At 46.9% G+C, this 20,215-nt stretch overlaps 1 protein-coding gene across 2 annotated transcripts in view; it reads right to left on the bottom strand.

Annotated features, from left to right (window-relative positions):
* Nucleotides 1-20,215, bottom strand: part of LAMA1 (laminin subunit alpha 1) — a 159,295-nt gene that overhangs the window by 63,220 nt on the left and 75,860 nt on the right. For both annotated transcript variants that reach the window (XM_045781938.2, XM_087869967.1), the window contains exons 17-28: nt 15,620-15,747; nt 13,925-14,011; nt 13,004-13,215; nt 7,140-7,246; nt 6,664-6,844; nt 5,946-6,082; nt 5,064-5,300; nt 3,519-3,662; nt 2,811-2,990; nt 1,413-1,598; nt 785-912; nt 24-144 (exon numbers count right to left, since the gene is read on the bottom strand). In XM_045781938.2, coding sequence (XP_045637894.2) covers nt 24-144; nt 785-912; nt 1,413-1,598; nt 2,811-2,990; nt 3,519-3,662; nt 5,064-5,300; nt 5,946-6,082; nt 6,664-6,844; nt 7,140-7,246; nt 13,004-13,215; nt 13,925-14,011; nt 15,620-15,747 — 1,848 coding nt within the window. The remainder of the gene's footprint in view (nt 1-23; nt 145-784; nt 913-1,412; nt 1,599-2,810; nt 2,991-3,518; nt 3,663-5,063; nt 5,301-5,945; nt 6,083-6,663; nt 6,845-7,139; nt 7,247-13,003; nt 13,216-13,924; nt 14,012-15,619; nt 15,748-20,215) is intronic.

Below are 20,215 nucleotides of genomic sequence, written 5' to 3' on the forward strand. Positions count from 1 at the left end.
GATTTTAATCTCAGTCTCCCTACCTGACACGAGAATCCAGCTGTGCCAGGAGGACAGACACACTTCTCTAAGAGAGACGCCGCCTTCTGTCCCAGGTGCAACTCTCCAGCCTTCCTGCCAACCTCCATTGAAATATTTGAGATTCTGTGAAACCGTTAAGAAGTGTGAGAGGGAACATAAATATTGAGAAAGTCACTTTCTAGAAATCTAGCACATTACTTAATGAATTTGCACACACATTAAACCAGAGCTTTCCTGCCCGTTGGGGAGTAGCTCCTACCCGATTACGAAGGGAACGTGGAAGAACACATGAGTCCTGTCATTACCCAGTACCATTACCCAGTGGCCCAGCCCACATGTTAGGACTTAAAAATATTACACAAAGCACACCTGAAACAACTCCTGGAGTACTAGTTGGGCCATAACCTAGTGGCTTCCTTTGTGGGGTAAGTACGAAATGAGCAGCTGACGGCATTCTTGATGTGTCATGACAAAGAAATGTCGTTGAAATTTAAGGGCAGAAAACAGAACTTCTTTTGTTCCGTTTTGTTTACATTTTATCCTCATCTAAGATATCACCATTATGTACTTGTATTTTGGATAATCTAGGTCATTTTCCACACATTTCGTCATATTAATATTTAGTAAAGTTTTGGTAAGGAACCAAATATTATATTTATTACGCACACACACTAATAAAGATAGGACGTAATAAGGGAGAATCAAATCTCTTTAGTTTGATTTCAAATAAAAAAAGTTTTATATTCTAGAAGGTTCTGAGTACCTGCTCTGCTGTAATCCTTGACCGTAAGATGCTTTGATGAGGACGTACTCAATGTTGCTAAGAACAGACATAAAATCGGAGCGCGTGACAGGTTTTTCAGAAACGGAGTTAAAATACTTCCAAAAATTCTGTGGATGAGAAACACATTCAATTACACTCAGATTACAAATGCTCAGAGGCTTATGAACTTAGTCATTTTTAATAAATTTCTCTGGAAGGGAGCCTGGTCCTGTGCATGACAGCGAGCGGAACCGAGGAAGCTCTCCTGTCACCTCCCGGGGCCGCAGCGGGGCCAGCCTCACGTAGGGGCGGACAGGTGTCACCTGCGCAGGACCAGCCGCACTGCCGACCGCCCAGAGTCCGCACACACTTGCCAGACCCAAACAAGTCTAGAGACTTCGCACCATCACCTCCACACAGATGGAGACTTGGGCACCACGAGGAAGGATTTAAGATGCAATTTGCACCAAGGGTACATAAGCCTCGTATATGGGATGTGAATTGCTTTTACAAATCTTGCTAATAAGCCCACGGGAATTCTGATCCCCGGGTCGTCCCTCTCGTATTGGCAGCGTCCAGAGCTAACCCCACACCGTGAAGGGGCACGTGGGAAGGCCGACAGCCTCACCTCCTTCATCCCCACTTCCTGCTCTTGTCGCACTCCGTTCTCCGGGGCCGGCATGTCCACATAAATGACTTGCTTTCTGGTCCGGCCCCCTTTGAGGAGCACTTGGGGCTCGAGGTTGAAGGTGCCGATGCCGTCGGAAGAATAGAAGGCCACGCTGTACTTCAGGCTGCCGCCGTAAGCCAGGAGCTACGGAATCGTAAATGGTTTACTCTCGGACATGGCCCTGGTTTCAAACTATTTCATCAAAGCCTGCTGCCATTGGCAAGAAGTCCTGTGCCTTAAAAATACATCACGTGGGTGGAACCGGTTGTCTGGAATTTGTGTCTTTTTAATTCCACTTAATTATGGATTATTAGGTTGACTCAAGCCATAGGGCTTTTTTTAAGTTTTTATTTTATTTTTTTTAAGATTTTTTATTTATTTATTCAACAGAGATAGAGACAGCCAGCGAGAGAGGGAACACAAGCAGGGGGAGTGGGAGAGGAAGAAGCAGGCTCATAGCGGAAGAGCCTGATGCGGGGCTCGATCCCACAACGCCGGGATCACGCCCTGAGCCGAAGGCAGACGCTTAACCGCTGTGCCACCCAGGCGCCCCTTTTTTTTAAGTTTTTTTAAAATCATTTTTATGGAGGCATGTCTGGCACGTAAAAAGCTGTACATATTTAAGGTGCATAACTCTGTGAGCCTGGGGAGGAGGCTACTCCGTGAAGCCCCCACCCCCATCAAGGCCACAGACATCCCCTGCCAGAGCTTCCTCTCCGCGGCACCGATAGGGGTCAGGGCAAAGTGACAAGTCAGTGTGGTAATGGCCCTGATTACTTTCAGGCTCCTTTGAATCTAAAAGGACCTAGAGCTCTGGGAAGATCTGGGTAAGATTTCACACATAGATTCCAATGTTTATTTAAACAAAAATGTAAGTGATGCCTTCAATACCCTGTTATAGTAGGTTTTCACTTTCCCCATAAATGCGTATCGATTTGTTGAGAGAACCACAGCACCTGAGCTTATATTAAGAAAAATGAAAAATGTCTGTTGAAGGACTGCATGAGGAAGGAGAAAAATAATTTGATTTGATTTGATTTTTTACATTTTTTAAGATTTTTTTTTTAAGTAATCTCTATACACAACGTGGGGCTCAAACTCATGACCCCGAGATCGAGTTGCATGCTCTTCTGACTGAGCTAGCCAGGTACCCCTAAAAGACTTCCAAACGAAAAATTAATTTTTTAAGTGTTAAACTTAAATCGGCTTTTTTCAGTGTTAAACTTCTCTACCCCGCTTAGAAGAGGGACTATCCACCTTGGTTAATGGTCGGCTAACACAGTCCATCGTGATTTCAAGCGACACCTGTGTCCTCCGGGAAATGCGGACCGGCTCTGGGCCGGGTGGGGGCCTCACCTGGTCTCCCTGGAACTGGTCTGGCAGCCGCCAGTAAAACGGCTCTGCGTGGACATGTCGCCTGACAGTCACGGCGTCCAGGAGGACGTCAGGGGCCTGGTAATACACCCCCTCGGTCGTGCCCCGGAGGTTGCTCTGAGAAACCACACGCAGGAGGGGCTGCCCTGTGCCCAGCGTTACCTGGTCATGGAAGGGAAGAACAACAGTCCTGAGAGCACGAATTCACTCCTCACCTTTGATTCGTCAGACTCTACTCCTGTTTCACAGACGAGAGAGCTTCAGTATGAAAATGGGAGTAACAGAGACATTTCCTTCAAACGCCAGCATCTGGGTTACTAGGAAAACCGTGTGTTTTACACTAGTGCATTTAGGGCCAAACTATTGCTCTGTTGGGGCAGGATTCAGTTATAGGAAGGAAATCGTTGTGTGTTGCAGTTTTATCTTCTCTCCAAGTAAAGATTTTGATAGATTAGCTCAGGAGCCACCCCGAGGGCCCTCAGTTCCAGCTTCATGTATTTCCTCGGAAGGCAGAAGCAGAGCTCAGATTCATAACGAACCCAGATTAGCTTCCTGCAATTTCTAAAGCCGTAAGAGCAAAATTGAAAGTAAGCCCTTGACTATCTCCCCTACGGTCACCCAACTTCCATGGGGGCGGGGGGTGGGGAGAGACGGTTTAAAAACAGCACATTTCCCACGTGTGTAACTTACTGGTGTCCTCACATAACCCTCCAGCTCTGAGCAGGCTTGTGACAGCCCAAAGCAGAAGCAGGGGGTACATCCCAGAGGGTCATCAGCACGGAGGCCGTAGGTGCCAGCTCGACACTTGCTGCAATGAAGCCCAAACACATTTTCCTAAAGGAGAGAAAGCAATAGACTTGTGTATTTTTACCTGAAAAAAAGGGACACGATTTCCGAACAGAAATGAAATAAAACACAAAAATAATTTTGGACCCACAAATGTCCCTGAAGCCGCTGTTTCCCTAGGCAAGCTCCCTAACCTCCACGAACACCCACTCTCCTGGGCACCGTCAGTGATTCCCAAACGTGGCTGAGCATCAGAATCATCCCGGGAGCTTTGGGAATATATAGACGGCCCGATGAGCCTCTCCTGGAGCGAACCCGAGACGCCGCCCTGAGGCCCCAGGTGACTCTGATGACTGGGCAGGTGGCAGGCCACCAGCCAGGTGATCAGTAAGGCAGGCCCTCCTGTTCTGACGTCTGTAATGAAAGCTGCTATCGCCGATGCGTAAGCCAAAAATACGTCCCCTGATGTTTCCATTACTCCCAGGCCATGGTGTCCGCATGAGCTTTCCCTCCCTCACCCCTAGTCAGTAATCCGCCCACTACTCTCTCTCTTCCATCTCACCAGCACCTGGAAAAGGACCAGAGGAGGCAGCCGATGACCTCCTAATAACAAAGCACAATGGGGAAACCAGTGGAAATACACGGAATTAAGCATGATGTCGAATTCTTACATGCCGGGAAAATAAAAAACACGGATTGCCTTCATTCTGGCCAGCGCATACAAAAGAATAATTACTTACCAGTTAGAAAATCACAAATCTTCTTTTATTTATTTATATTTTTAAAAAATTGGGGGGGGGCAGCGGGAGAGAGAGAATCCCAGGCAGGCTCCATGCCCAGAGTGGAGCCCAACCTGAGGCTCCATCTCATCACCCTGAGATCATGACCCGAGCCGAAATCAAGGGTCGCACACTTCACCCAGGCGCCCCAAATCACAAATCTTCTTGAAGCCCTGCGTTATCTATTTTACCTGTATACTCAAGATAGACTGGCTGCTCAGCCGACAGGGACACCTGACAGAAAACTCAGAGTGTTTTTTGATTCAGTTCTATCATCTGACACTCGTAATAACCAGTAAGAGTTCCCTTAAAAGACCCACCCATTGTTCTAGAAGAGCTTACACAGAATTTAAACTCAAACCTAGAAGGTAGTGAGGACTACTATGAAAGTGTCTAAATCCTAGCTGCTGATTTCAGTGGTTAAATATTTCATGATTTATTTGACAGAAAGAGCGTGCAGAGGCGGGGGAGGGAGGGAGAAGCAGGCTCCCCACTGAGCAGGGAGCCCAAGGCGGGACTCCACCCCAGGACCCTGAGATCATGACCTGAGCCGAAGGCAGACGCGTAATGGCTGAGCCACTCAGGTGCCCCTGATTTAAATAGTTAAAAGCCCCAAAGTCGTAGTGATGAGTGTGAGATGGGGAGAGAGTGGAACGCTGAGGGCTGTTACCTTGCAAGAGCAGCTGCCGGTTTCCTCTGCACAGCTGCACAGACTCTGTTCCTCATCACAGGTATCTGCCGATGTCCCTCGCGGGTCACAGTCACAGGCCACACAGTCTGGAAAGCCTCTGTACCCCAGGGAGCACTGATGACAGTTCGGTCCACCGAAGCCAGGCTTACATTGGCAATGGCCAGTGAGCGCATCGCACCCGGGCCTGGCCGACCCAACACCACTGCAGTTGCAGGCCTGGCAAGACAAACTCACTCAATAAATAGGTACCTTTTACATTTGCATACTGTACACATGTTGGGATTGCAGGAGAATGTAAACTGTGGGGACATTATGCAAATACGTGGGTCTCCATCACTATTGCACATGGATTCACTTTGCCGCAAGCCAACAGGAGGCAGCGTCTGCCAGGCCGGGCATCCCTGGGCACACGCACACGGGGCTGACCCTGTGACCTGAGAGTCAACCCAGCAGCAGCATCTTACAAGTCAAAGTCAAGTCTGTTTTTAAAACGCAAACTATATCCAAGTTCAACTGAGGAAAGCTACACTGAAAATAGAACCACTGAAGACTGGCTATAACCCCCAGTAAAGCGACTTCTGCGCTCCTGGAAGATCATGCACATGGCAGGGTCCGTGTAAAGGGCGCTAAATAACGTCACCAAACCATCAATTCCGCAGCTGGGTTCTTGAAGAAAACAGAATACTGAGCGTTAGGGCGGCTGCTTCTTCCACCCAGATGTCTGAACCCGTACTGAGTTTTAAATATAAGCCGTGGAGCCGTTCAGCAGGTCAAGGTCAAGTGCACGGATGAAAGGGAAGGAGTGACACTTGCTCCGGCCAAGGGCTTCCCGGTTAAGAAGATGCAGGTGGCCGTACGTACCTGGCATCCGAGCTCGACGTCGTGGCCCCAGTATCCGTCCTCACATTCGTCACAGGCGGCGCCCCGAGTGTGAGGAGGGCAGATACACTCCCCCGATTCCGGATGACAAGTGTGCTGTGTGTGAGCACAGTCACAGGCTACAACAGAGGCACATGGCGTTGTCAGGCATCGGGACCACCGTGCCATCGATGCTACAGGTTTGTTCCCTTTGATTAATTATCTAAACCATCCTTCTAGTTCCCAACAGAGACCTCGTGATTCCCAAGACCTGTCCATGCCTCTCGGGAGGGGGCTGTTCCTCCTTGTTGAGAGGTGTTGTGAGAAAAGGGGTAATGAGGACAGAGAAATAGAAATAGGTGAGAAGAGCAGACACGGCCGGGATTTATGGAGCATTTATTGTGTGCCAAATGGTAAGGACTCTACGCCCAACATGAAAAGTAACTTCTGGATGGAAACTATAACTAGCTTCTCTATTTTACAGATGAGGAAACTAGAGCTAAGTGAAGTAATTCATCCAGGTCCCCACAATGAGTAAAGCCTGACCAGAGAATACAGACGAATTAAGCACTGGGATCAGGAAACAGAGAAAAGGTATGAATTCCTACATGTTAAAAAGAGAAAAAGTAAAGGAACTTAACAGAATCAGAAGTCAAAGGAGAGCTCAGAGAAAAGTCTGGAAATCACTGTAAAGTCTCAGATGAGGAACTCTGGAGCTTACGTGTACAGCCACCGTCCTGGTAGGCATAGAAGCCGCGTGCACACCTGTCGCACTTCTCCCCAGCGACGCCCGGGACGCAGTGACACCGGCCTTCCGCGGTGCAGTCATCTGACACGGAGCCTGACGCGCTGCAGTCACAGGGCAGGCACCCGAGCCCCGCGTCCAGCCCGTAATAGCCAGGCTGGTTCACAGGAGGGGCGGGAGCGTGGGAGCCAAAGTAGATTTTAGTTAGCCACCAATACTGACGAGCATGTTACCCAAATCAAACATCGATGTTTCATAGAATCATAAAGTGCTCATGACATCACTCCCGTCCTTTGTGAACCGAATACATACTCTGTAGGTCAGGACACCCGGCATTCAGGGGTGTTTGGGGCAGTAGCTCTTTTGGCGGTCATGAAGTCCATTTCATTTGCACCAAGGTCAAGGAATCAATTATAGACATCACTGACCACAACAGCCAATGGGCGTCTTACCAAGCACTGGTCACACTGCCGTCCAGTCACGTGGGGTTTGCAGTCACAGAGTCCAGTCTCAAGATGGCAGACATCAGACAGGGAGCCTTTTCCATGGCACTCACAGGCTAACACACACACAAGAGACATAGTTGTGCCCATTTCTGGGTATGGTTGTAGGAAGAGCCCTTAATCCCCAAAGGAAAAATGTTAAACATTCATGTTTCAAATCATAAAACTAAAAGAAAAAATTACTTTGCAATAACTTTAAATATAGTACTTTTCCGAAGAGTAAGCCAACCCAGTGTTGGTGGCAGGAACCATCACACAGAAAAACCACTGAAGCTGTTAAGATAACAATTAGGAAACGATCTTAACCAATTTCATGAATTCCTTGAAATTGTAAACACGAGCCACCAACGTTTATCAATGAATTTTCATAAAAGACATGCAGTGGAGATTTCAAAATCAATTTAGCTATCTGCTCTCATTCCAATCATGTTTGTATTTAGTATTTTAAAGCTCAGTTACAACAATCTAAATAGTTAAGATTACATTTCATAGTTTAATGTGAAACAGTTCCCTGTTCTAAGTCGTGAGTCACCTGCAGCTCCAATATACTCACCTTCAGGCCACACATTTCAGTTTTGTCTACGGTTCTAATGCTGATATTCGAAACTACAAAGTCCCCCACGTTTGCAAAGTGATACAGTTTAACGGCTCCTGAAAGGTTTAATTGATCCTTACAGCACAGCTATCGATAGGCACGTCATAGAAAATATTTAAAAGCTCACTGACCAAATACCCCGGACGCGCACACTATCTTTGAGCGCGTGGACTCGGGAAACGTGCACGCTCTGTCGTCTGCTATAATGATGCAAGAAGAGGAGGACAACGCCACAAATTCCCTGAAGCCCAAGCACACTCCGTGGCAGCCATCTGCAGGGAGCAGCGCTGTGGTGGATGCTGGAAGGCTGAGGCCGTGGAATTCTGCCTCGGAAAGGCACTAGGTCCAAGACAGCTGCGGTGCGCTCCCTGGTGTAAGCGGACCATCTGGGACTCCCCCTGCAGGAGGCTGGGGAAGTGCCAGGGGCCCCGCTCACCACTGCCCATTGCTGTAGCTTACCTTTGAACACTCAACTCACTTTCCTGTTAAACATGCCTCCTGGTGGGGCCTTGCTGACCCTGGACAGACTGCCCTTGCCAAGGCTGGTCAGTTTCTAGAGGGAGTGAATAGCTTTCATGCCAGAACTCCTTTCATATGCAAACAACCCCATCCGGAGCCCACACCCACAAAGGCCTTCTTACTGGGCCCTCTCCTTCCTTTGGGCTTCACTTCCACTATCCCTGTGACCTCTCACCCCAGGGCCATGCATCAGACCATCAGGGACAGCTCCCCGGCCCCAGAGCCTGCTGAAATTATTCCAAGTAACCGATCCTAAACTCTAAACTCGTTTACCCGGCCTTGCCCTTTCCTTCCTGAGGAAACCACAACAAAGGCTCTAGCCCACATCTCCCCTCCTGACCAACCTGGGGGCTTCCTGAATACCCTCCTCCCCCACCCCCAGTGCCTTGTGTGTCCCCTCCTCCTGGCCTCGGCTGGCCTTGCCACAGCTAAATAAAACCTGTATTGTCAAACACCCCTCAGCATCCAGCTATTCTCAGTTGTCCCCCGTAGAAAAGTCACACACGTTTACTCACACGCACGCGCACACACACGCACACGCTTAACTGTCTGTCCGAAGTCCCATCTCCCTGTGGCCCTCCCTTGCCCTTGGCACCTTCCCATTCAGCTTTCCCCTCCTGCCTCGTGGCTGCTAAAACCGCTCCTCCTGAGGCATCTCCCAGGACGTCCAGGAACAAATTCAAAGAGCACATTCTGGGTCTCCATCTGGCTGTGTCTTCCTGAGAGATGGGCCCCATGGCCATTCCCTCCCTTTTGAACTGAGGTGAGGGGCAACCTCTGGTTTCCTCCATCCTGTGTCTCTCCCTCCTCCGGTGCCCTACCTACCTCCCCATCTCAGGAAAAGTCAACGTTCACCATATAATCACAAATATTGACAATGATAAATCGTATTTATTGGACTGTCTGCGCCTGGGTCACATTCCAGTATGTTTCATTGAACCTTCATTACAAACTGAGGAGGGAAGCACTATAACTTTCTCTCTTTTTCAATGTGAAATCTGAAACTTAGAGAGATGATGTCATTTGCCACACACACAGCTATTTGTAGTTGTCTTTCTATGGTAACAATTCTAATGGTAAATAGTAATTATTACTAAAAAATTGTTTGCTGTAGGGGCGCCCGGGTGGCTCAGTCGGTTAAGCACCTGACTTCAGCTCACATCATGACCCTGGGGTCTGCGATCTGGATTGAGCCCTGTGCAGGGCTCCCTGCTCAGGGGGGAGTCCGCTTCACCCTCTCCCTCTGCCCTCCCCCCCCCAGCTCGTGCTCTCGCGCTCTCTCTCAAATAAATAAATAAATAAAATCTTTAAAAAAAAGTGTTTGCTGTAAATAATATTAATTTAAAATACTTGCCAGTAACTGATGGCTAGGTGCTTTACATGTATTTTGATTCTCATTAGAACCCCACAATATAAAAATTATAACCCCTTAACTTATTTCATATAAGGCTCCTTTAACAGGAGAGCTTGGTGGGGTTCCTACAACCTCTCCTCTCTCGGTTGCTCCCTTGCCGCCCTGCACAACCCATTCCACATGCACCACACCCACTACCACACCGAAGCTGACGGTTCTCCGGGCTCCATTTCTTCGCTGATTCTGCTCGTCTGAATGTCCAAATGCCCCCCCAACTAACCCCTAGGAATCCCCGGGTCAGCCATATTGAATACTGACACTTTCACTGAGGTTAACCTAGTAACATATAGTAGTATATTCACATGCAGGGCCTCTGGAAAGTCCATAGGAGGGACCCTATTATAGGCCTGAGAGGATTTCTAGTGAAATATCCAGAAATAATAAGAATTCGTCTCATCAAAGCCGGGGGGGCGGGGAAGAGGAAATTAGAAAAGAATAAAACTTGTAAATGCTTGGCAACTAGAAAGAGCCTGGACAGTGTCAGTCTATACCCAGTCCAGCTGCCTGGCCACCAGCCTGAACCCAGACCCCAGTCCTGCCTACCTGACCCCTACTCCCCCCCAAACTCCAGTCAACATAGAGATTTTCTAGTTTCTTTTTTTGGTAAGATAGATTTATTAATAGAGAGAAAGAGAGAGAGAGAGGGAGGGAGGGGCAAAGGGAGAAGGAGAGAGAATCCCAAGCAGGCTCCCCACTGAGAACAGAGCCTGACACAGGGCTCGATGCTGGGCTTAACCTGGGGCTTGATCTCACAACCCTGAGATTAAGGCCCGAGCTGAAATCAAGAGCCGGTTGGTCAACTGACTGAGCCCCCCAGTCACCCTGAGAGTTTCTAGTTTTTATCTTCACCTTTACCCCCATGACAAAGGTTTTTACTGGAAACCCCCATTAACTTTTCCAGCAAATTTCTTTTCTGGCCTTGTCTCTCCTTTAGTCCACTCTGTCCTCTGCAGTGGTTCCAGACTGGCTGTCCAACATAGATCTGGTCAGATCTACGATCAGGAACAGGGCCCCGCCCCTATTCCAGTGACCTGGAGTCGGGGACAGACGGCGCAGCCTCCGCAGGCCAGCGCTGTCCACACCAGATGTGACCTGCTTTCCACCTGTGAGCCATGGCTCCTGCCCTGGCCCGACCCTGCCTTTCACGTGGTAGCACACTCTTTCCAGACTCTGCACGTTGGGCTTGGACGACACTTTCCCACCACTTGTCAGCCCATGGGGCATCTCCTACCCTTCAAGACTCACATCAAGTGCATTTCCTTCAGAGGCAGCCCCACACTCTCCTGGGCCCCTACGGAGCTTTGTGCAAATGCCAGGGACGGTCCTTCATCGCCCTGCAGAGCTGCCCGTCCCATCAGCCCAACACTGCATGCACAGGGCTCCTGACCCCCGCAGATGCAACAGACGAACACAATCTCTAAGGTCACTTAAACTAAGACCTGGGCCAGCGACTCGGATCCAGACCCAAATCCTGTCTGTTCTGACCCTCCTCCCCCACCTCTGTTCATCACCAAGGTCTGCTTTCTACGCAAAATATGGACGCAGTTTTGTCAATGTAGATACAATTATAAAGGAAAATGATTTTTTTGGTCATGATGAAAAGTTTTTGAATACATTTGAACAACTTGGGTATGTAAATTCCCCTTTGCAACTAATCTAAATACAGATCAAGCGTTTCTTATGAAAATTTAGCATCCTAATTAAAATAAGCTATAAAACATGCACTGAATTTTGAAGACTCAACATTAAAAAGGAAAGCAAATATCTCATTAATACTTTAAAAATGTGATTACATGACAAAATGATATTACTTTTATAATTGGGTAAAATAAGATGTATTACTATAATATATTTCATCTTTATCTTTTTATTTATGTGGTGACTAGAAAATTTAAAATTACATGGGTCATTTACATTTATACTGGACAACATTTACATAGGAAAATAATAAACAGCACTGTTTTTATTATTAACATTTAAAATAGCTATCATTTAATTCATTTCCAGAACTTTAAGTTTTTATCCCAATTACTTCTCACAAAGGCCTTCGTATATATATATACACAAATGTGTGCATGTATATATAATTATATATATATGTATATATAAAACTATGTCCATCTTGTGTATGAGGAAATAGTGGCTCAGAGAGGTTAATAAATTGGCCTAATGTCACACAGTTGATTGTGACCAACCCCGAACTCTAACCCACATAGGTCAGACTCCGCAGCCTGAGATCCACATCCGTCTTTGCCTCCACTCCATCCCAGGTAGCCCCCCGATAGATCTGGGCCAAAATTTTTCCAGCTCCTCTGATGATACTTAACACAGTGCTTGGGAAGTAACAAATGCTTAATAAACGGCTAATGAACAAAGGAATGAATCATCAAGGTTTGCAGTAAAGATGAAAAGGAACGACATGAGTATAGTGAAAGCATTCCGTAAACTTTGAAGCTTTACACAAATGCCAGTTATCACAATTATCCTCCTATGATAACCAATTAAGGTGGCTGTGCTGCCTCCAGCTGACTGGCCGAATGCTACCAAGCCTTTTCCCTCCCTGGAGGTGTGCCTGGGAAAATACCTTTTCTGTATCGCTAGCACCCTCTTGTGTCCACATGTTGTAATAGCATAGCAGGACTCTGCATTCATAGGAAATTATTAAAATAATGTAAAATTGCCATTTTTACTCTTTCACACCTTCAAGAGCTCTTCTTTGCATAAAAATCTGAGGGCCACATCAGCCCTAAGGCTACAAGTGTATCATCTCAGGTATAGGAAAGCCTGCTTTCTTCAGTGAGTGGTCCTAAGTGATACAGAATGTCAGGAAGGAAGGAAGCAGAGGTCTGTGGAGCAGTGGGAGAGTCAGGAGTTCAAGAACAGACTCCAGGTAGAGAGCCTTCCCATTTCCCACCCCATATCTTGAAATCCCATCTGACTCATGAGACCCCTGAGCCCGTCCCTCATAAACACTGCAGGCTCTGACCCCAGTCTGCCTTCGCCGGGTCCCAGGGAGCATGCTAGCACCCCATCATGAACCACTTCCTTCTGCAGTGGAAGGGCACCGGTATTTTCCAGGCCACCTGATCTGCTCTGTACCTAATGGATTAAGCTAAGGCAAGGCACACCAGCAAGAGTGAGGTCTTGGGTCTACCCTGGTATTAACAAAAGCACGGATCAAGATAAAGTTACCCCGCAGGCTGAGCCCTTTCTGACACGTGTAAGTAGATGGAGACTTCACATGGCCACTAGTAAGGGCTCTGACTTCACAGCCACCACACTTACCGCTGCAGTTTTTGGCAGTCACGGCGTCCCCGTAGAAGCCGTCAGCACACCTCTCGCAGTGGGCGCCATCCGTGTTCCCAATGCATTTCAGGCACTCTCCGGTGACGGAGTCGCAGTGACCCTCCTCGAAGGGGTCCACATTGCCGCTGCAGTTGCAGGGAACACAGGATTCCCCGGGCACTGTTGGGTTTCCATAGTAACCGTCTGCGCATCTGCATGAAAGATTGACAGAGGGATCCAAAGGAATGCACTTCCTCTAGACATTACCGCCACCATCCAGGGATTCTCTGAATGGTTAATAAATCGGACGGAATTTTTTTCTATAAGATTTATTGGGAAGCAATGCAACAGCAAGTTGGGACATTCAGATTTGCTTCACTCTTTGTGAAGACAGAGCGTATCCCGAATGAGCCATAAACCCCAGGGGTTGTGCACTCAGCCCCCGGGCCAGCTGGACCCGCAAGCCACAGGTGCGACGTGGCTCTCCCACGGACTTCAGCCAGAGCTGGGCACTGAGACTCACACGTGGGGAAAGACAGTGTTGGCTCTCGGGCGCCAGAAGACAGCTATTAAATCAACCCCCCCCCTCACCTAGGGAGTGTCCAGACTAATGGGATATTTCAATGTGTGCACAGTAAACACTGGCTCCTCACTGTTTTCTATTGTCATCGATGAGAACACACATGAGTTCAAGGAGCCCAAATGCTGTTCTTGAAAAATTCCCCGGGGGAGTTTTCACACCAGCTTTTTAATTGACATACTGGTTTTTCTCTATAATTATGTGAAATAATCATTACACACCAAAACTCAAAAATCACACTTATCTATATGTTTAAGAAGAAACACATATCAGTGATAATTAATTTTTTAAAAAGTTTGATGCAACTTTTGGAAATCATTTGAGTGATGCAGACAGAGTACCTCTCGCACCAAGCTCCCGAGTATCCCGGGGCGCACTGGTCACAGACCACTTCGTCCCCATCCTCTAGGTGGCAGGTGGGGCTGAAACTGTCAAAACATTACAAATGAATACAATTTTCCAATGGGTGGGGCAGAATATCTAAACATTTAAAATCCTTGTCTTTTACCACTCCTTACAAACATTCCATGGGTCTTCACTCCAGAACCCCAGCCCCCAACCATGCAGCCCGCTTCACGAGCCTCTGTCCTTCCTGGACCCTGGACGCTCCCTGCTCCCTCTCCTGCTTGTCCTTCAGCCCAGAGGGTGCTTCTTCCCCTCTCTGCCTGGGTTCACCTTATCCCCTGTGCCCAACTCAGCTGCCATCTCCTCCAGGAGGCCTTCTCTGACGCTCTTCCTGGCCAAGCCGTGCTCCCATCTCTGGGTTCCCTGGCACGGGACTGCCTGCCTCAGAGCCCTGCCCACACTGGCCAGAGTGAGCTCTAGATTACACGTGACAGCCCATCGACATTCCTCAAAGGACCCCCCACTGCTGACTGAGGTCCCCTCAACCTCTATTCCTGGGTTTGGGGGGCCTGTGAGAGTGGGTATGGGGGCAATTGGGGGGCCCCTACGATTTCATCAGAGTAACCCTGGTTGTGTTTGTTTTATACAGTGGAATTTCAAATAAAAATCCCCATGGGGGAGTTCTCTGGGCTGGGGGGAAGAAGAGTCTTAAAGGGTAAGCCTGTGAGAGAGAAATAGGTTTTCAAACCCGGGCCTGGGGGACACACAGGCCCCAGCATGGGAACAAGGCCTTGTGCATCCCTGGCTCCTTCCACCCCCTCCTGCCTTGTGCTCCAGGACCATCTGTGAGTCCGCAAACAGGACCGGCTCTCTGATGCACCGAGACTTGGCACACTCTGTTCCTTCCGCCCAGAACGCCCTTCTCTGTGGCCTTCATCCTTCCAGCCTCAGATCAGGGGCTTCCTGGCAGATTCCTACCCTCCTGGCAGTAGACATACCTCCACTGTAGCCACGACCACATGGTGGCTTCCGTGGGCCCAGCAGCCACGGATGACCACTCTGATACTTGAGCACCCACCACGACACTCAGTGTGTAGCAGGCACTCGATACATAGCGATTGAATCCTGAAATGAACACAGCCCATTTTCAATGAGCCTCATGTTTACGTATTTTGGTCGTTATACCAAAAACGCCTTAAGGCCAGGAGCAAAGTTGTGTTCGTTTCTGTGTCCCCTAGTCTCCTAGCCTGCTGGCAGACACACCAGATATGTTGAAAGAATTAATGAGCAACATTAGGCCAAGAAGAACCAAAGTATGTACACTTTCTTGCCATCACGTAACTTTGCTTATATAATTTAACACACCAAACTTGTCTTTTTAAACAAACTGAGGGCTTCGGGGACTGGGGGAATGGGATAGGCTGGTGATGGGTAGTAAGGAGGGCACGTATTGCATGGAGCACTGGGTGTTATACGCAAGTAATGAATCATGGAACTTTACATCAAAAACTAGGGATGTACTGTATGGTGACCAACATAATATAATAAAAAAATATTATTATAAAAAAAGAGAGAGAGAATTCACCCCTCCATTTTTAATCCTAATTAATTAGCACCGGGTAAGCACACTCTCCTCTCACACGAAGTCTGGCCACACTGGGCGGCTCCACTGGTGGGCGAGCCACGCTTACTTGTTGGAGGCTGTGGAGAGGGGGCAGGCACACCGCTGGCAGTCCCCCGGAGTCCCTCGGGAGGGCAGCCCGTAGAAGCCGGGCGCGCACTGCTCACAGTGGTCCCCAGTGGTGTTGTGCTCGCACGCCTAGAACACACGCATGAAGAGAAGACTCAGTTCAGGCTTCCTTAAAGGATTCTCTGTTTCATCAAAAAACAACTTGAAGTCAGGGTGGAAAAAAAAAAAAAAAGCTCAAACAATTCACCAAACCCTGTTACATGAGGAGGGGTTGCCTGTTTTCAGATTCATGGAAAATTTTAATTTGCATAATCTGTATACATGGGAAGCTTTCACTTCTGCCCATGTTGGAGTAACTGCTACCAGACTTGCCCTTCTGTAGGAATGAACTAGAAAACTGGAAAACACATACTGAACAACTTCTTTCAGATGCTAGACAACAGAGGTGAGAGAAGGGAGGTGACAGGATGAAACCCCGGGATCACGTGTCTTTTTCCTGGAGACACTTAGCTTAAGTGGGCAGGGGAGAGGGGAGACCCAAGCAGGGTGTGGGGGCTCTTGTTGAGTTGAGGAGACAGAGGTCTGAGTTTGGGGAGACTAGAACTGCAGGAATTTGGGCAGAGAATCAGAGCTTCACAGAATAAGAACTCCAGAAGGCTGCACAGGAAACCCCTTCAAACAGCTACTGAATACAAGCTTCTCCTGCGTAGAGTGCATCTCCATGCGGCTAGCTGGAAAATTAAGAACTCGCGCAGAGCCCAGGGACTAGAATTGTAACCAGCCAGTGTGGGGAGTCTCTGTTAAACGCCCAGAGCACCCAGTAGAGATCCCAGAAGAAAAACCCATTCGCGTGAGGGCTACAACTGCCCCAGACTAGAAGTTACACTAGACCCACCCTAACAAAACTTAAAAACAAACCTTGAAACAATCCAGCTGACCTATGATCATTTAATGACCTGCCCAAACAAACTCAGATGTTCTTTCAAGGAAAGTAACAAAATCCAGAAACTTAGCAATGAACAGCATTCATCACACAATCAGAAACTACTGAGTATGCTTCCGCTAGTCACATCTGGGACAATTTGGATCCATGCGTCCAGACAGATAATAAGTAGGTACCTAAATAAACGTAAGAAAGGAGGCTTCTTGCTTACAGTAGAATGCTGTGTGCCAACCAAGGAGCACGGAGGACCTCATAGTAAGCGTTGGTGGGGCAAGATTCATCGGAGACTGCTAAATCTCAGGGGGAACTTTGATGATGGATATGATACTTGCATGGTCTGAAAGTGTCTCCCTCACCCTGCTTATTAATCGCAGAAGAAAAGAACAGTAAATATATAGTGGAGAAATTGACCAACAGCTGGCGTGTGTAATCAGAATTCACACCACCAGGAGGGGCAGTGGACACTGTGGGCTTCCCCCTGAGGCCACAGCCCCGCTACTGAAGGGTTCTGGCCTGAAAGGTATAACCTGAATTCACTCATGGACAAATAAGAGAAGAACCCCAAATAAGGGGCATTTTGTTTTAAAAAATTGTGTTCTTCAGGGTGCCATTATCCTAAAAGACAAAGAAGCACTGTGGGAATACTTCAGATTAAAGAAGACTAGAGAGACCTGACAATAAAATGTGATACCTGATCTCGGCGGGGGCCTGTCATGGCGGGAAAGATGCTACAACGGACATAATGGAGTCAAGTGGCAAAATGGAAAAATGGACGGTAGATTAGAAAAAGTAGTGATGGGTAGTAAGGAGGGCACGTACTGCATGGAGCACTGGGTGTTATACGCAAGTAATGAATCATGGAACTTTACATCAAAAACTTGGGATGTACTGTATGGTGACTAATATAACATAATAAAAAATTATTATTAAAAAAAAGAAAAAGTAGAATACCAAAGTTACATTTATTGAAGTTGATAATATACTGTAGTTATAGAAGAAAAAATCCTTATTCTCAGGACATACACACAGAAGTACTTAGGGATAAATGAATATAGTATACGTAACTTATTCTCAAGTGGTTTAGAAAAAACACTATGATTAGATAAACAGATAATGAGAATCACGCAGCAAATGGGGAAAATGTTAACAACAAGGTGAATCGGGTAAAAGGGGGGTGCTCTGAGTACTATTTTTCTTCCTACAACTTTTTCATACATTTAAAATGATTTCCAAATAAGTTTTTTTTTTTTAATGCAGGATAATAACTACTAGATCTGAGAAGAAGCAAACAAATAAAAAGCAAATGCAACTGGTAAGGAGAAAAATCTAAAAAGCAGACAGGGGGAAAAGGCAACCCAGAGAATCACATGGATAGGAATTACTACTGATTTTTCATTTGGAATGACACAAGCCATAAGCAAACAGAACAACTTTCAAGTACTGAAAAAAAAATCTGCAAAAATCTCTTTCCAACTCGAAGGTGAAAGAAAGCCTTTTTGAGGTCAACAAAATGTGAGAGAATTTGTTGACCATCAGACCTGCGCCAAACAAATGCTAAAAACAGTTCTCTGGGAGGCAGGAACCCAGAACCAGATGAAATCCTGGATTTATACCAAGGATTGAAGAGAATCAGAAATGATAAACACAGGGAAAAATATACAAGACTTCTTTCCTTATTGAAAACATGTCTTTAGAAAGCAGAACGACACTGCATCAGGCATGCGGGACGTATGCAGGAGAAATGGGATGGGCACAGCGGGCCACGTAGGAACCGTGGCTGAGCATCAGGACAGTTGCGTGGCCCGAGGCAAAGCTGAGCCTCTTCTCCACATTCTTTCCTAAGTTCCTCTCTGGCCCGTGACTCAGTCTCCCCAGGTCCTCCCATGGCCCCCACCCCCAAGCTGATGCCACCCAGAGCTTTCTCCTGTGATCTCTACCCACCCCTGCCTGTACTCATTCACCCCACCTCCCACCTGTGGGTCCACCTTGCCACCCACTTCCCTTTACCCCCTTCTCTGAGAACCACTCATTATATAAACTAACAGTTTTCATTCAACAGTTTAAATAATATTTCCAGTTTCTAAACTACATACTTTTCCATAATTCCTGAGGTTGATAAAAGTTTTCCCATAGGAAAACTTAATTTGACTTGGGACTTAATTTAATTAAAACTTAAATTTAATTTGGGACTATAAATATTTGTATTACATCCTTTTAAACAGGCTTTTACCAGTTTTTTTAAATTTATTTATTTATTTTAGAGAGAGAGAATGAGAGCACGAGTGAGAGGGAGGGAGAGTCGCAAACAGACTCGCACTGAGCACAGAACCTGATGACGTGGGGCTTGATCCCAGGACCCCGAGATCACCACCTGAGCCAAAACCAAGAGTCAGAGGCTTAACCAGACTGCACCACTCAGGTGCTCCAGGCTTTCACCAGTTTTATGTAGAGTTATCCTAGACCAGGGCTTTTACACTTGAATTGTTTACAGATCACCTGGGTTCAACGTCAATGCTGACTCAGGAGGCCTGATGTGCGGCCTGAGTTCTGCATTTCTAAAAAACTCCTGGGTGATGTGCAGGCGGCGGTCCTCAGGGGACGTTTTGGTAAGAATGTCTTAGACTCTTCTTTTTCCTCCCCATTCCCTATATGACCTTGATTTTGATAATTAACCCAAATTAATTCAAAATGCAACTGGCTTTGGTAAATGGCTACATGGTTGAGCTAAAAGTATTATGCAAAAGAAGTTGTTTCATTAATATACATTTAAGTATGTCCACTTGCAAAATATCTATGATAGGATTTCTTTGCTCAAAGGGCCAGATAGGGTTTTCTTTCTCTTTGGGAAAGCCATTACTTGGTTCTGCAAAAAAAAACAAAAAACAAAAAAACTACCAAATCTGTCTCAATGCTTTCTCGGGCCACCATCCCTTCAAGTGACCAGCCCTGTTGGTGGAGCTGGTACGTGAGGGAGAAGAATGCTCATCTCCTCAGAAGGAAAAACATTTTCTCTTGAATGAAAAAGAAGAAACGTGAGGGTCCAAGATACACAACTGCCTTTTAGGTTCTTCTCTTTCCGAACAAAGGAAACTGGTCTCTCCTTGGGAGAAGAGCAGAAGGAGCTCAGAGAACAGGCGCTAATGTAAACCCTGGACTTTGGGGGTTATGATGTGTCAATGTGGGTTCCACAGCACCAAGGCATCCCTCTGGTGGGGGTGGGGGCTGTTGATAATGTGGGAGGCTATGCGTGCGTGGGGGCAGGGATATATGAGAAATCCCTACACGCTCCTCTTGGTTTTGCTATAAACCTAAAACCACTCTTTAAAAAAGAAAAAGAAAGAAAAAAGAAAAAGATAGGTAGGGTACTAAGAACAACTGGAACCTTCTCTCTTATAACCTGTGAGTCAGGAGTTGACTCCTGGAAGCTGGACGGCTACGTACAAGGCCAGGACTAGAAATGGCTATCCAAAGGGGAGAATTCAAAGGTTTCATTTTAAAATACAATAGAAGGAAAAAAAAGCAAAGTTAGATGAAACAGATAAATGATGCTACCAAGTTCTTATGTTTCCTTAAATTCCAATCTAAATTTTTATTGTTTTTGCCCCTTCAAATGTGAATGACTTAGAAAGGTAAAACTAATAACTTGACAGTGGG

This window comes from Ursus americanus, chromosome 19, assembly GCF_024610735.1.
Source record: "Ursus americanus isolate L20-20 chromosome 19, mUrsAme1.1.p, whole genome shotgun sequence".
In the NCBI taxonomy this organism is placed as follows: Eukaryota; Metazoa; Chordata; class Mammalia; order Carnivora; family Ursidae; genus Ursus; species Ursus americanus.